The sequence below is a fragment of the Plectropomus leopardus genome, chromosome 12, assembly GCF_026936395.1.
Source record: "Plectropomus leopardus strain MGB_pleo_1.0 chromosome 12, ASM2693639v1, whole genome shotgun sequence".
Lineage (NCBI taxonomy): Eukaryota > Metazoa > Chordata > Actinopteri > Perciformes > Serranidae > Plectropomus > Plectropomus leopardus.
The window spans coordinates 26747472-26763962 of record NC_142187.1 but is presented as its reverse complement, the minus strand read 5'-3'; the positions used below and the strand labels follow the sequence as shown (position 1 = coordinate 26763962).

Below are 16491 nucleotides of genomic sequence, written 5' to 3'. Positions count from 1 at the left end.
AGAAATTTAAGGAAAAACGCCTCAGGGTGTCCTTGAGATATCATGTTCACAAGAATGAGACAGACTGGAGCTGTGTTCGAAACCGTCCCCTCATTCACTCACTCACTATTCACTATGTAGTGTGTGTTAAATAGTGCACCATATAGGGAATAACCAAATGAGATTTCGGACACTACCTTTTTTTTTCTCCCCAGAAATACAGGACCGCATTGCATTGTGGTAGACGGGAGTTGAATGTAGTGTACATCATATGTACACTGTGCATTGTGGGCATTTTATAGTGCACTATATAGTAGATGAAATTAACAGCAGAGAATTCAGACGCCACTACAAAATAGCGAACACACGATATAGTGCACTATATCCATAATAGGGGACGATTTCGGGCACAGCTTAGGCCACAGTGACTTTGACCTTTGACCACCAAAATCTAATCAGCTCAGCATTTAATCCAAGTGACAGTTTGTGCCAAATTTTAAGAAATTTCCTCAAAGTATTTTTCAATTATTGCGTTCATGAGAGTGGAACCAACAATCCACAACATCATGCAAAAGGCCTAACAACAGAAGCAACTGTTTCCAAAACTACAGTTAAATCATTCCACAGCCGGAAACCTTGAATCATCAGAACCATCCAGCACGCCATAAACATACGCACCGCAGTTAGTCTGAACACTATTACATAAAGCAGCAGCCTGCAATGTAAGAAGAGGTTAAAAAAGACAGTGTTAAAAGTTGAAGAACGTGACAGGATCGCATTTCACTGAAGTCGTACCTCGTATGACTCCATGTGACAAATTACACGACAAACAATTAGATAACATCGCGAACAGTGATGGATGATTTCTCACTATTTTCTGACATCTTATAGAATGACTGATCGATACAAAGTGTTCCTGTACAGCAGGTATCTGGCCAAACTTTGAGCTTTCGAGCAACTCTTAACCCACAAATATGATTACAGACATTGTACTCACAATGAATAACAATTCTGCTAAATCTCTCCCCAAAATAACACGACTTTAAAGTAACGAGATAAAACGCTTTGTGCAGTACAGCATCAAACGAAAAATTCAAACTACACCAAAGGCCACTCTGCACTGGACGTCTCAGTTACATCACAGAGCGAGGTAGCTCCAGTCCGCTCGCTCCTATAGCCTCTATAGCCCTAAAGAGATGCTGTGTCATAAATGAGAGCCATGTCAGATTGGATTACCGTCTAGGTACAGAGCTTCTGTTTAAACGCCTGGTTAGGTTAAGCTTCATGATGAAGAAGCCCCCTCCTCCTCCTCCTCCTCCTCCTCCTTTCTCTCATTTCCCCAGTGTTACACTTGCTGTGCACACTTTGCTCTCAGAGTGCTGTGACCGTAAGACAAGGGATGCTCCGGTTCATTGACTTTGCATCCTTTCTTTAACCCTTTGAAACCTCGAGCGACATCGACTTACTTTTGCAGCTCTCAGACGCCTTTTTGCAAGTATTTCAACCCGTGAACACTGAGCACATTGGTGCAATTTCTTTCAGAAACATGGAAAAAAGACAATAAGCAATTTAATAAGAAATGTTCCACAAATTGCAAGAAATTAGCAGATTTAGAATTTTCCAAAAAAGCTAAGGAAAAATGTATAATTATCATTATTACATGTTTAAAATTATGTTACAGGGTTCTTGTTTGCCTTTTTTTAACTTTCTTTTTCTTTTGCTTGTTTGTATAACTAATTTTCAGGTGATTTTCTTGTACTTTTTACTAATTTCTTGTTTAATTTCTTCTTTTGTTGCTCATTTATAAAAAAAAAAAAACTGCTCAAGTTTCAGTGGGTTAAAATTGGGGTGAAATAGTGCCAGTAATTTCAGAAAGGTTCAGAAAGGAGCTTTAAAAGCTCTAAGGGACTGTCTGTTATTTATGAGAGGGGAAGGGTGGTGCAAAAAGGGGAAGGCATGTCAAACAATTTTTTAAGCACTGAGGAGGGGTCAATGTTTGGATTTTTGGATTAGGGGTGGGGCAAACTACTTTAAATGGTTGTATTTTGTTTTGATTTTACCACCCGTTTTCAGGAAAACATACTAAAATGACGCCATTTAACATAGCCAAAAACTGTAAAAACAGAAATTATTATTGGATTTTCAAATTTCTAATCGTCCTCAATGCATTATGTGGGTGCGAGGATTCTGCCAGAAAAAACATAACCAAATCTAAGCTTAAAATAGTGATATTTCATCAAAATCATTGTATTATACATATCTCACTAAAGCTCTGCAAAAATTAAACAGTCTGTATGAACTAACCACCGTGCACAACAAGAGAGGGGAAAATTTCGGCTTTTATTAACTGCGACAAAACCTTGCAAAATGATAAATAGAAATAATGGTGTGTTGAACACCCTGTTGCGTACTGCCTTTTAATACGGTGAGGCTGAATTCAGTTCAGCTCAAAGGGGCTTCATTGGTGTGGGGAAATTTAACATCCACATTGCCAAAGCAAGGGTGAAATAAAATCAAACACTGAAAGTAAAATAAGTACAGATTTAGCAAGATAGATAGATAGATATATAGATACTTTATTAATCCCCATGGGGAAATGCTTGTATCTGGTAGGTCACATACAATCACAACAATAATAAATATGGTGCCAATAAAATTTAAAAAGTCTTTTACTGCCCATTAATTAATCAATTGGCCAGAATTTGGTCCACATACACGCCACTGCTGATTGGGTAACACCTCTGATACACCGACCACTCAAAACTCAAAGACCACTGCACAACTTTTCACAACCATTTCAAGAAAACATGTTTTTCAGTCTAAAAACCGTAGCAAAACGGTGCATACCTTTTTGAGATTGAACATGCCTTCAGGTTTTGTCTTCAACTTTCACTTTCTAACATCAAACGGTCAGTTTTTAAAATCTAATAACTTATTTATGGTGGAGGGACGATCATGCATTTTCCCCAGGGAGGCTCGAGAAAATATTTGTAGCTTCAAGGAAGGTAAAAAAATACACACACACAAAATGAATACACACCCTCCCCACCCCCTTCCCCTGATAAATACAGCACAGTCCCTAAATGAAAGCCAGATTGCACGGCTGAATGCTCCCCTCAGCTGTGTGCATGTACACCGAGATGCTTCATGTACAGTAGATCAGTGCAGGGACTGAAGCCTAGTATGGCGGGTGTAAAGATGCTGCTAGTTGGTGGAAATGTGGATGATAACAAAAGAGGGGTAGGGGGCAGTGCACGCGACCACATTCCCTTAATATTCAGCGCTTAAATAAAAAAAAAAGCAGGTTTGCAGGATAAATGCACGGAGGCTGGATGGAAACAAAGGGAAAACGCGTGGATGCTGTACATCAGAAAGCAGACAGAGCACCTACCTCGATGTTGTCAGGCGAACACTTTTATCTGTGCATCTTCTTTACCGGAGCACCGCTGCTTTCATTCAGCCGAAGAAGACAATTAAAAAACAAAACTGTCATTTTGTTGCAAGAAATGTTTGTAAAAAAAAAAATTAATAATAAAAAAGCACTAAAAGCTAGAGGCTGAGCCCCGCTCAGTGCTACAGATAACTATATTCTTTTGGTTTGCACAGACAGCCCATTATGTCTGCTCCTCATGTTGTGTAGCATCACGCTAGCCCAGCGGCTAACGCAACCCGTAACGATATTTTACCGCAAACCGGCGAGTACAGAGATGCTATCCTCATGATTTTCCGTCAGCCCGCTGTGTTTTGGTGAGGATGATAAGAAAGCAGAGAAAAAGGATGCTCTCAGGCTGAGCAGCGAGCAGGTCCCTTCGCTCCTGCTGCCTACGGAAGCCCGGTTGGGTCAGAAACGCTTTTTATTTTCTCTCTGCTCATCTGATTGAAAGGAGGCTGGAAATTTGTTAACCTACTTAAAAAAAAAATCTACATGAACACAGAGGAAGCAATATTACAACTTTCACATAGTTGTAAGGAAAATATTTTTTATTCCACTCAAAAACAGATGTTACTGTGTTTCACTGAGAAGTAACAAAAGATACAAATGATTCAATATTGCCTAAATATTTTTTGTTTAACCTCAAATCGACTTCTTATGAGATTTTTGAACCTTTGATGACCATATTTTAATTTTTTCCTCATACAGTTTGTATGCCTCCTCTCACTCGATTAGTTAACTTATTGATCATTGAAGTCTAAGACATGTTTACTCTATTTAATTATTTCAGCTCCAGAATGGTTATTATCACAAATATCGGGATGGTATAAGAGATGCACGATAATATCGACACATCATTGGGGTCTGCAGATATTAGCTTTGAAATTAAATATCAGAATTGGCCAATGTGTTGATTTCTGCTGATGTTAAAAATGAATATTTTTTTTATTGACACGGTGGACATGTACAAATCATCGACCCTAAGTTCATTAAGATTGAAATAGAAAATAAATAGTTATGTTTTTTATATTTTACACAATGAATGAATATTACATACATGGAAAGTATTGTATTTTATGTCTCCAGCTGCTGGTGGGCCAGCATGATAAGAGTATACATAATGTGTTAATTCCACTACAGAAGAGACATAATGATCACTAAAATTAGGTTGGGGGATAGAATATCAGTATCCGTTATTGGCCAAATGAGTTGTTATATATCAGCATATGGGATACAGTTGTCTAAATAATAATGACTTTTTATTATATTGCACAAATAAAGATGTTGTAATGCTTCATAAGGCAAGATAAAAACACATTTGTCTAAATATAGCCTTAAAAAATATGTGGTTAATTCTACCTTATATGTTTTGTTTCTGTGTGTCCATGTTATATATATATATATATTAAAATAATTTAGAAAACAACTTAAATGTTGCTTTAAAAAAAAATAGGTGGGTTGGGAATGATGTCATGCCCATTATTTTTATTTTATTATTTTTAGTGACTTGATTTGTCACATCATTTCTAAGCTGTGTTGCAGTTTTGTTCTGTGTTGTATATGAAAAATGCTGATATTTTTAAAGAAAAAAAGCTGTTAAAAATTCGAAGTAAATCAGCTAAATTAATCAAAAATCATCAATCAATAGTTTTTGCTATACTACAAATTGTTCAGCTGTACTACAAATTGTTGGATACTTTAATTTCAAACAAAACTTCACGTTATTATGTTTTTTTAATGCATAAATCTGAATTTGTAAAGTAACTAAAGCTTTCAAATAAATGTGAGGTAAAAATTAAAATATTTCCCTCTGAAATGTAGTGTAGGAGTAAAAGTCTAAAGTAGTGAAAAAAAAAGAAAAGACTTAAAGTACAAGTACCTCAAATTCATGCTCAAGTAAATGCACTAAGTTACATTTCCACCACTTTTAAAGATTTGCTGTAAGTTTTGCAGCTGCCTCCTCTTACTTGACTGACAAATGTATATGGTCTGACATCTTGAGTATGTTTTGTGAATTTGTTTAACAGGTTTTTAAATCACACATATCACAGATTAAGTCAATTGTTTATCCAGTTTGCTCTCTTTAATAAGCTATTAGTCATCTGGCATCACAACTACATTCACAAATATAATCTTTGTTACTGGGTATTATGACATCTTCTGCAGTTAGCTGCAAAGGGACAATAATATATTTGAGAGGGATAATGATCGGTTTCAGAGCAGCTACAACAGTCAATAAATACCATCATGTTGCTGGAAATGTGAGCCAAATTTTCCTCAGCTGAGCTCTTTAGGTGTGCAGCACCAGATAAATGACTCCGACAGATGTTGTGGTTCTTTGCTCCATCTAGTGGAAACAACTAAACACTACAGGAAGCGAGTGCAGCATCAGTGTCCTAAATTAAAACAACATTTAATGTAAAATGTTAATATTCAAATAAGAAATGAAGCCAAAGATCTTGATTGGACAGTTTTATTTTCTCAAGGACATTTATGAAGCCAGAAGGAAGATCTGTTTTTGTTATTATCATACACAATGTCAAAAAACAATGACTTTATTTTTCTGATCACCATCACATCAACATAATGCACACACGGTACCAACTACACTCACTGAAGCCTGGCGTTTGGTGCAGAGCCTGGTTCACCAGAGGAATACGGGAGTTACATTTTGGTTTCATTATGAAAGCCATCAGACGGGCAGAGACGATCTTTGACATCGTAGGGAGGCCAGGTCCAAATTATTCTTAAGACAATTTCCCCCCATGTCTAATTTCAATGCTCATTCAGAACTCTGCAGGAGGGGAAATTACAGGAAAGATTTGAGACGATTCACAATTAGCCACGGTCTGTCTGTCATCTTAACTTGTGGAATGATGCACCAAGAACAAAAAGTTTTGCCAAACGTGTCTCCATACAAGCATTTTACACCCAAATCACTGTGATTCTGTTGTGAGCTGGCAGCCAAAGTTGCCAAAAAAAATAATGTTTTCACCCACATTTACGCGTCAGCATCAGTGGGAAACAGCTGAAACGCTGCAGCTGATAATGAAAGCTTTGACAGCAAAGATTAAACGACGGTTTTCTTGTGATGCAGCAAATTTTGTGATTCAAATTGCACTCTACCCACACACAGGACTCGGCTTAACACACACATTAAGCTTCTTTACGGAATGTCAGAAAATAATTTGGGAACACAAGACGTGAACATGTTAAGACATACATTCAAAATAAGACAGTTCAATAAAAAATAAAGAAATGTGAAGAGTCTTAGAATGCGATTTCTTTGTAAAATATGGATATTTAAAAATCAATATCCATACAGCTGATTATGTAACGGTGCCTATACTTTTGGGTGCCAGACCACCTGGAGATAAAATCTAATTCAGGACCAGTCTGCACGCCAGTATATTTCCTTCAGACCTCTAGTCAGGGTTCCCACACATTTCTACCAATACATTTTTAAACCTTTTCCAGAATATTTTCCAAATTTCCATAAATTTCAGGAGTTTAAAGAGGTATACAGCTAATATTATAAACTTCCCTGGCATTTGCAAATAACCAAACTGCTAGCGCTTGCTAATTTAACTCTCGTTAGACAATCCTGCCACCAACTAGCTGACTAGCACACGGTACTTCACAAAGCCTTTCTTAACCTGCTACACAACAGCTTTTCAACATTTTCAACAAAGGGGTCCATCACGTGATTCTAGTGACATTTCAGTGGCCACACAGTATCGCAATAGGTTTTAAATTAGTGATACGAGGGACACATTTGGACTGTGATGATTTTTATGAACAGAATTTAAGCCAGTGGTTCCAAACTGATGGTTTGCGGTCCAAATGTGGGTCCTTGATCCATTCTCAATGGACAGCATGTGACTTGTGATCGTGTCAAGTTTTAAAAAAACAACCCAGAAAACACTTTTGTGACTCACTTTGAAGTGAATTTCCTGTACAGAGATTTTGTTCTGAAATGCAGTTTGTTTATTCTTACAATATGTTTTATTTCTTTGTGTTCTAAACCTCTAACCTAATAACTAAGGACGAATCTAGATCCCGTGACTGGACCAGTTGGGAACCACTGCTTTAAAAAGTAGCCAAAACAATGTGTAATCAAAATTTTTCAGAAACATTCTGTTAATTACAAATCATTTCCAGGCCTGGAAAACAGTTTTTCTAAATTCATAACATTTTCGGGTCATTTCATGACTGTGGGAACCCTGTCCGGTACAATGATGATGACGTGACAGCAAATATTAACAAGTTACCACTGAGTGTAAGGTAATACCAGTGACTGAGGTGCTCTGTAAAATAAAGTCCACTTTCCTGTCTAAGAATATATAGTTTTGACTTGAGAAACGGGAAATGAATTTGGACACATTTCCAAAAAGCCCCCTTCCTGCTAAGGTCTTTCCTTGCAAGTTTGTCAATGATGTCTTAGTAAGAGAAGTATTCTGGGTATCCACAATCTTTTGTCTTCCCTCTATCTAACAGAACAACCCACTTTCATGTCCAATTGTAAAAACTACTCAAAGGAAGCTAGTTAAAACTTAAAAACTAGAGGACACTCTGGGGTAAACACGGAAGTTTTGGCTGGCAGCGATCTTCAAGAGGCTCATCGGACATCTTAGTTCCAAAACATTTTGGGAAACTAAGGAAATGAATGACATATTTAGAGCAGATCTGCTGCTGTGATCTGACTCTATTTGGTCTCCCAAAGAGCATCTCCAGTGACCTTACTAATGCTCCCAGATCAAAACTCCCAATTCAAAACTTCAGAGATTCTCCGTCACTCTTACAGCAAGAGGCCTGACGAATACTGTATTTGGGCCACGGCGTGGATTAAGGACCACTTGCTTATTGTTAGCAAAGAACAGTTACAAAAAAAGAAGAAACTGACAGACCAGGCTACAGTCGTAAACACAATGGTAAACACCCTCATGCTTCACAGGAAAAAAAAGAAAAATCACGTGTCCAGCATACACACACGCACACACACACAAATATTTTCAAATATCCTGGTGTTATTTTTAACTCATCATTCATGCAAGAGTGGTCAGAATAAATGGAAATGCCCCAACTTCTTTACACATATTTTTAAGTTTTGAGAGCGATTCAATCCGAGACTACAGACTGATCTAAACACCTCCGTTTGCACGACTCATCGACCTGAACTTCAGAGAGATGCAGCGTTCACTCCTTTATATCAGGATATGCACGCGAAACACTGGCATCTGCTGATTTGTTCTCACTTTTCTCATTCGACATTCATGTTTCTCCCAAGACGATGCAGTCTGGCGTGCGTGTACCACTCTCTTGCATAAATGATGGTTAAAAACAAAACCAGGCAAATAGAGACATTTAAATAATTTACGGTGTATTTACACAATAATCCATCTTATTTTCCAGCAGTGTCTTTTTCTCTTCTCAGCGTGTGAATGCATCTTCTAGTCGCCCATCTTTACTTTCGATGTCTGAGGGAGAAAAAAAGGAAGTTATTACACTTTCAAATACAAAAGCAACAGTTCTACTTCTAAAACTGCACGATAAAAATCCATCTGGAGTTTTGTGAGAATCAATACTTTCTTTGTATTTCTCAGAAGTTTGCAACAAAAACAAAAGGCCATTGTTGCAGGCAAAAGCCACGGATAGCTTAAAGAAAGATTGTCAAGTCATAAAAAAAAGCAGCACGTCTCAATCACCTGCAGAATGGCTACAATAACACCAAACAGGCCGATTGCACTGCCAAAGATTTCCACAATGAGGATCTTGACGAAGAGGCTGGCGTTCTGGGCGTCTGCCAATGCTGCTCCGCTGCCCACGATGCCGACACAGATGCCACAGAAGAGGTTGGAGAAGCCCACAGTCAGACCAGCTCCGAACATGGAGTAACCTGGTGGGATGGAAATCAAATCAGTCAAAGACCTAATCCACAGCGGGACGAAAAATAAATAAATCTAATTCCCTGCTGGGGCTGGAAATTATTACCCAGTAAGAGTTGGTGATATTGAATTTGAAAGTCAATTTTGAGGCGTGTTAAAATATTAATTTCTTTCATTTCTGTGCCATTGAGTGTTTCCATCTTTCTTCTCATGCCTAATGTTTCATGCGTGAATTAAAATTTGGGGTCTAAACATGTTAATAGATCTGTCATAATCCATTTGATGTTGTAAATGTACTGAGCAATCCATATTGAATACTTATTTATACTAATTGTTACAGTTTTCATGACTGTTTGCAACCATGAGTAATGCATCACACTTGCTGTAAGACTGTCGCATCAGAAAATAATCGCGGTGGGCGATGATACTTGATGTACTGCACATACAAAATGACTAGATCGACTTTCGATATACTGTATATGTAGCATTGAGTATAATTTGTCACATCATTATTTAAGCACCCGCATGAGACACGCTTCAGTGTTACAGTTGTCTCCCTCTCTCACAGTCACAAAAACAGGAACAAGAAAAAAAAGAGGCTTGCAAACACAAGTCACACACAGTCCCAGGCCCATCCAGACCGATGTCTCCGGGGTGACGGTGTGAGCAGGTGAGGCATGTGTTTTCCTATCTGCAGGACTCCAGATCGCGAATTTTTAGTCACAAAGGAGCAGCACTGTGACATGTAATTATCAATATATGAACTGGAGAGCTGTGAGTTTTTGTTTCCAGTTTACAGTGAATCAGTCCTCACGTTTAATGGCGCTGCTGGATCAGCTCAGCTTTCTGCTAACCGTTAACAGCTGCTGACCAGAGGCTTCAAGTTCACAGCAAAAACATCGACCCCCTTTGGCCTGATACGAGCCAGGTGCTTCAAATTAAAACTGAGTTAATAATAACACTCTGTAATTTAACTTTATTATAAGAGTACTTTATTTGATTTTACTACAACATCCCTTTATTTATTTTATTCTAAACATTCTTTATCTAATTGTATTATAACTAGGGATCGACCAATTATCGGCTTGGCCGATAATATCGTCCGATATTCGGCATTTTTGCGATCATCGGCATCGGCCTTTTTTTTCACCGATAACCGATAAAATTAATTAATGTATTTTAAAATGCGCTCCTTTTATTATAACTGTAGTTTATTTATATCGCGATACATACCATGTATTACGATATGGCCTTGAAATCTCACCATATTATTTATAGCCCATATCCCCCGCCCTGTAACACAGCATTACCTTGTTCTAGCTGGAAGCGTCACTGTCTACATAAAATTCATGTGCGTAATAGATGAGAAAAAATTTCATCCTGAATACTACAATTTGTGTTTTAGGTGTTGTTTTATGTTGAAATTCTTGACAATAGTTATGTGTTGTATTCAGTAGCTTTCTGCATGTTTTCTTACCAGCTTGGTAGTTCCTTGCCCCGATGGCCTCGGGAGTTGTTCCACTGAAGCTCTGTATGATTAAAGAGATTATTTTTAGGACCAAATAAACATAATTTCTCTGTTGTTCAAATTACATTAAACGCCTTTTGTTCCCACATCTTAAATGCTCTAATTTATGGCTGTAACGTTCCCTGAGGTGTACAGTTTTCTTAATCATAAACAACAAAAATGCTTATGGTTTACCTCCGCCATGTTGCTGATTACAATGGCCATGATGATCCCATAGATCGCTACAGCTTCACAGAAGATGATGCTAAAAGGAGACATAAAAAAAAAACAAAATAAGAGAAGTGATTCGGGTTTTAAGGTGGCATCAGCGGTTTCCCCGACAGTCACTCGTGGATGCTCATTCAGTGGCTGAAATGTTGAGAAGGTCAACCAGGCAACTCTCATTGTTTTAGAATTTAATTAAAAGTGTATTTATTTGGGATGCACTGAGCAGATTATGTAGATAACCAACACTTTTAAGAAGCTGCACTTCTAATTTGAGAAGAATTTACAGATTTTTTGATACTACTTTTCTCTTTAAGGGAGGCATCTGTAAACGTTTTTTTGCCCCCAGGATGGATGGAGCACTTTACTTATTTAAAGGAAAATTGCAGTGATACAGCAGCTTCTTCTCATAAATCTCATAGTAGTGCGCGCGCGCACACACACACACACACACACACACACACACACACACACACACACACACACACACACACACACACACACACACACACACACACACACACACACACACAGCGTAGATTACTCATAGTGTTCTTAGGTGATCCTACCTGACTAAATTCTTGGTTTTGATTCGTGGAGCTTTGACACCACCACCGATGATGCTTGAGCCAGTGATGTAGATCCCCCTGGAAAACGAAAACAACAATCAGCACAACATCTATAACAGAAAACCACTGGCCCAATTTTCACAAAGCTTGGTGGGAGGGTGTAGCTTGGGGTGAGGGAGAGCCCATTCAATTTTGGAGCAGATCAGAATCAAAGAAGTGACCAAAGTGCTCTACTAATTAATTCTGATGTATTTTTCTACCACTATTAACAAACAGTCAGACTGCAGTTAATTTTGGCTCTAAAAGCTACTTATTTTGTTAGGATATTAACAATTATTTTTTATTTTTATTGTGTCATCTATGTATCATAATTAACACAGTGAAAGTTTCTAAGCATATTTTTGAAATATAGCAACTTATCAGAGGACAACTAAGTGAGTTTTTTATTTTATTTTTTGTACACAAACATTTCATTGCCTTTTTAATGTACAGGACAACTTGAGTGTGAAAGGGGGAGAGGGAGAGGGGGGGCGACATGCAGCAAATGGCAGAGGCTGGAATCGAACCCCTGGCTGCTGTGACAAGGATACAACCTCTATATGTGGGGCGCTGCTCGATCCACTGAGTCCCCAGGGGCCCCATTTTTTACATTTTCATTTCTTTCTTTTCTTTTTCTGTTGTGATACATGTTTTCTCTTAGTTTTTTGGTTATAACTGACAAAATGCCGTATGATTCACCAATTCATGTCAGAACCTAAAAGAAACACAACTCCATCCAAAAGATACCCAACAGTGTTCCTATATACCCAAGTCATAGATTTTTCCAGTTCCACATTTACACACAGTGTACTTTCCAAAAGGTTTCAAAAAAGAGGAAACTACCGTATGAAAGGCCGGTACATGTTCGGTCCTCAAGTACCACAACAGCTGGTGCACTGACACATTCAAAACACCACTTTGAACAGTGTTTGTTGTTCGGTACTCACCAGGCGGCTCCCACCACAGACAGAGAGATGGCCAGGCCGATGCCCAGATTGGCCCACATGAAAGGAGAAGTCTCTGTCAGGAACCTGCCAGCAAAGAGGTACAGCTGATGAAGACTACATCTTTATGAGGAAAAGTACTGTGTACAAACAGCAAAGTATTAATGTATTTGTTTTTAGTCATACTGTTTCTCAGTATGTGTTGTCAAAATGTTAAAGAAGTACTGTGTACAAACAGCAAAGTGTTGTCAAAGTGTTAAAGAAGTTTGCATTTCTTCACTTACTTATGCAATATTTAAATTTCAAATCACTTATATCACCTACAATATCTTCACCTAAAAATATGCTCAAAACAAAACTAAAAACACAGCAAAAATGCTACCATTGACATATTTGATGTTAAAAATCAGCCTAAACAGTGGGGCACTGTAAACCAGGGCCTTATCAGAGTGATTCAGAATACTGGTAAGATAAATGAAGATTTAATTAAAAATGCAACCTTGTTTTCTAATGTTAAATGCAGAACGATACCTGCCTTAAAATGGGCTAACCATAATTTCAACAATACATTTAACTAAAAAGTAAAACATGGCTAAGATAAGTCTCTGAGGACAAAGTTACTTTCATGTCTTTTATATGGCCATATCATAAAGTCAGCTCACTTGAACTGTCATGTGAAGACATGTTAGTGCCACAGAGGAGGGCAGGCCCTCAGTCTGTCACAGCAATATCAAAGTGACCTGCTCTATCGAGGAGCCTGAAACTAATATTTGTTGAAAGGCAGCATTCTCACAATTGTGCAACTTAGGAAAAGTCAATGTAGTTTTGTTACTGTAATACTGTGCTGTCTGTTTCACTGCGCTTTTTTTCTAAAAGACAGTAGTCAAGGAGGTTCAACATAGAAACACAGGCAAACAGGCAAAGAAATGCAGAGAAAAACACACACAAAAAAAAACAATCAAACACACATGAATAAAAAATAATAAAACACACAAATAAAAACTGATTTAAAAGACATCTAACTAAAAAAATTGTTAAAAGAAAGGTCTTTTCTGTTATTGATTAATTTGTCTGTTATTATTGTATTAAACCGATTATTTTTCTGTTGACATAATGCAAAAAACGGTGAAAATGCCCACCACTGATGCCTAAATATCAGTCTTCTTTTTGTCCAAGCAACAGGACAAAGCTCAAAGAATAATTCTAGTATGAATTATCTGAGAAGTTGAAAAGGGCATTTCTGTGTGAAAAATGACTGAAACAGATCATAGAAAATAAATAAGCTTATTTAACTTCTTCTCAGTAGTCAATAATTTAATATTTTTTTTGCCCAAAGGTGAACCCAATCATGCTTACTGACCTTAAGACAGTAGCTTTATTCCAAGATTAACTTACCATGCCACGTCAAAGCGGAATCCAAGGTCAAATATGGTATAACAGATACCTATGGAGAAAATAAATAAAACAATTAGACGTGAGGGTGTGGAAAAGGTCAACCAGAGGCAAATTAATCTTTATAAAAGTGCAGTTGAAGACATTCATTTTTGGCTGTGCATTCCAGTTGTCTGGTTTAACTTTTCCCCCCTTTTCTTTGTTTTGAACACAGGTGTGCTTTTAATTTCACTGGTTTAACGGTTTATCTATTGTTTCGTTCTGTTGGCTTTACTCATGTGTTGTCATCTTTTATTTGTCTATTTATCTTATTTTATTCTGCTCATGTATTTGATCCTTATGATCATTTGATTCATTTAATGACTACTTTTAGTGTTATTATTTGATTTAATTTTCACATTTTATTAATCAGTTTCTACTGACATTTCTTTGTATTTTTCATTATTTAAAATAACAGTTTAATTTTTGGTTTTAATGGATTTGATTCATTTTTATGGGCGGTTGCTGGCTTTGTTGTTTTCCTCTGTGAATGCAATGTGCTGAATAAATTCAGTTTTTCTTGCTGTTGACAAGTAAACTTGCTGTATGTGTGCGTGAGAAGGAGAGAGAGAGCCCTTTAGTACTGCTATTTACAGCATGTTATTGCATTAATAACATTTTCCCCTTAACCATGTATGAAACAGAGTCACATTTATGTGCTAAAGTCACGGAGAGAAGTTGTAAGTAAAGTGTGATAGCTCACTCTCACGTGAAAACTGCTGCAGTTCCTGTTTGGGACCGTTTCAGATCAGACAGCTGTGTAACACCAGCAGCTAACCAGCTAATGTTAGCTTAGCCCAAATAAATGATTTTAACCACCAATAAAGAGTAAAAAAACAGCTATCCCACCATAACTCCAATTAAGTTTACTCTGAAACTACTCGACTAAAACGCAAACAATGTAGTCCATCGTTTGAACCGTTGACATTTCCAGCTGCTAGCGGTTAGCTCCGAGCTAAGTGACATTAGCTTAAGTAGCAATAAATGCTAGCGGCTGCTAACCTGGATGTAAGATCGACCCGCTTGTGTTGAAATTTAGCTGTAACACAGGAATTGTCTGATTATGATGCTCGTCAGCACAGTGTTTGGCGTCTTTTGGTTTCACTTACGACCATGCACGAATAACCATATCCTCAAATTTCAATTTTAACCCCCTAATAGTAGCTAGGAAGCAAAATGGAAACAGCCGCAACCAGTTTGGTCCCATGATTTAGCCAGGTCCCAAATTGTAGCTGTCAAACACAAAAAGCGCGCTTTGTCATAAAGAAAATTGTCTGGCGAGGCTGCCGTTGTTGCACAAATCTTGCAAATATATGATTTCATTCATTTCCTCCGGTATTCTGACAAATATTCAATGAAAATATAACCTTACCGACGATAAGTATGGTGCTCCAGAAGGCCAAAGTGACCCCCGTGTACAGAATAGCGTGTCCGTTCATCATCCACTCCAGCAGCATCTACCCGGCGCCCTAACCTGCTCTGCAGCGAGATTTCCTCGGCTCAAATTTACAAATTTGACGCCAGTAAGGCTGAGATCTCGAAATAATGGCGTTTAGAGAAGCGTTATCGGTCGATGGAGGAGACGGAGCAGCAAAAGGAGAAGCGGAGTGAAGTCAGCTGATCCAGCTTGACCAGCATGTGACCAGGAACTGGAGGGCTGCGTCCGGTTATGTGTTTTTCTTCACCTTACTGAAACGACTTTGGCGTTTATGTAAATGTTTATTTATCCTTTGTCTGTAACATTCACAGTAATTACGAAATGCCATTTAGTCAATAATAAATAAATAAATAGAACAGTGAAATAATGAGTAAATACATCAATAAATTATTTAGTTTAATAACCACGTCCACTTTATTTGCGTATTGAAACTGGAAATAAAAAAGAGCTGGAAATAAATAAACAACTAAATGTTGTCATTAAAATATAAGAGTGCACGGAAATAAATGTAATTTATTTATGTTTGTCCGTTTTTTTTGTCCCATTTATTTATTTATTAATGGATGTATTTCATAGTCATATTTATCTCTTTCCAGGTCATATTTATTTATTGACATATTTATTTCTTATCTAATAGTCATATTTATTTGATTCCTGCTCTTAGTAATTCATTTATTTATGATTGACTGAAATTGCATGCCATAAATAATTTGGCTTCACAAGCACTATACACAGAATAAAAAGGCAAGTCCTTAGAGACGACAGAATCATAACCGAATGCGTCCCAGTGAGAGCTACCTGCAACTCGTCTGAAGTACACTAGATGTCACTGTTGTAATTAGTTGTGTATTACTAAAGACTTCTATGCGTTGATTAAATCCCTAAAAAACGTAAGGTATAGCCAATAAATATTTCCTACACAATTACCACTTAAACCAAAAAAAGGAGTAAATGTGTTTTCTGAAGGACTGCTTTTAAAGGTCATGGTGGCAGGGTATCCGATTGACTTTGTACTGACTGGAATTTCTCAAATGCACATTT

At 37.5% G+C, this 16491-nt stretch overlaps 2 protein-coding genes across 2 annotated transcripts in view; both read right to left on the bottom strand.

Moving 5' to 3' along the window:
* b4galt2 (beta-1,4-galactosyltransferase 2) overlaps positions 1–3791 on the bottom strand; it is a 210090-nt gene extending 206299 nt beyond the window's left edge. The window contains exon 1 of the mRNA XM_042497979.2: positions 3371–3791. The gene's annotated coding sequence lies outside the window, so the exon portion shown is untranslated. The remainder of the gene's footprint in view (positions 1–3370) is intronic.
* Positions 3792–5871: 2080 nt separating this feature from the next.
* On the bottom strand, positions 5872–15653 carry atp6v0b (ATPase H+ transporting V0 subunit b). The gene is made up of 8 exons (XM_042497981.2): positions 15385–15653; positions 13977–14025; positions 12585–12668; positions 11599–11676; positions 11000–11069; positions 10775–10826; positions 9118–9308; positions 5872–8889 (listed from the first exon to the last, which is right to left on the bottom strand). Exons 1-8 carry the CDS (start codon positions 15467–15469, stop codon positions 8863–8865), a joined length of 636 nt encoding a protein of 211 aa, XP_042353915.1. The 5' UTR covers positions 15470–15653; the 3' UTR covers positions 5872–8862.
* Positions 15654–16491: the final 838 nt, after the last annotated feature.

Coding starts and splice junctions, on each gene's coding strand:
- atp6v0b (XM_042497981.2), bottom strand. CDS start 15,469: ATGCTGCTGGAGTGGATGATGAACGGACACGCTATTCTGTACACGGGG. Junction 14,026..15,384: donor GAGCACCATACTTATCGTCG/GTAAGGTTATAT, acceptor TTTTCTCCATAG/GTATCTGTTATACCATATTT. Junction 12,669..13,976: donor TTCCGCTTTGACGTGGCATG/GTAAGTTAATCT, acceptor CTTTGCTGGCAG/GTTCCTGACAGAGACTTCTC.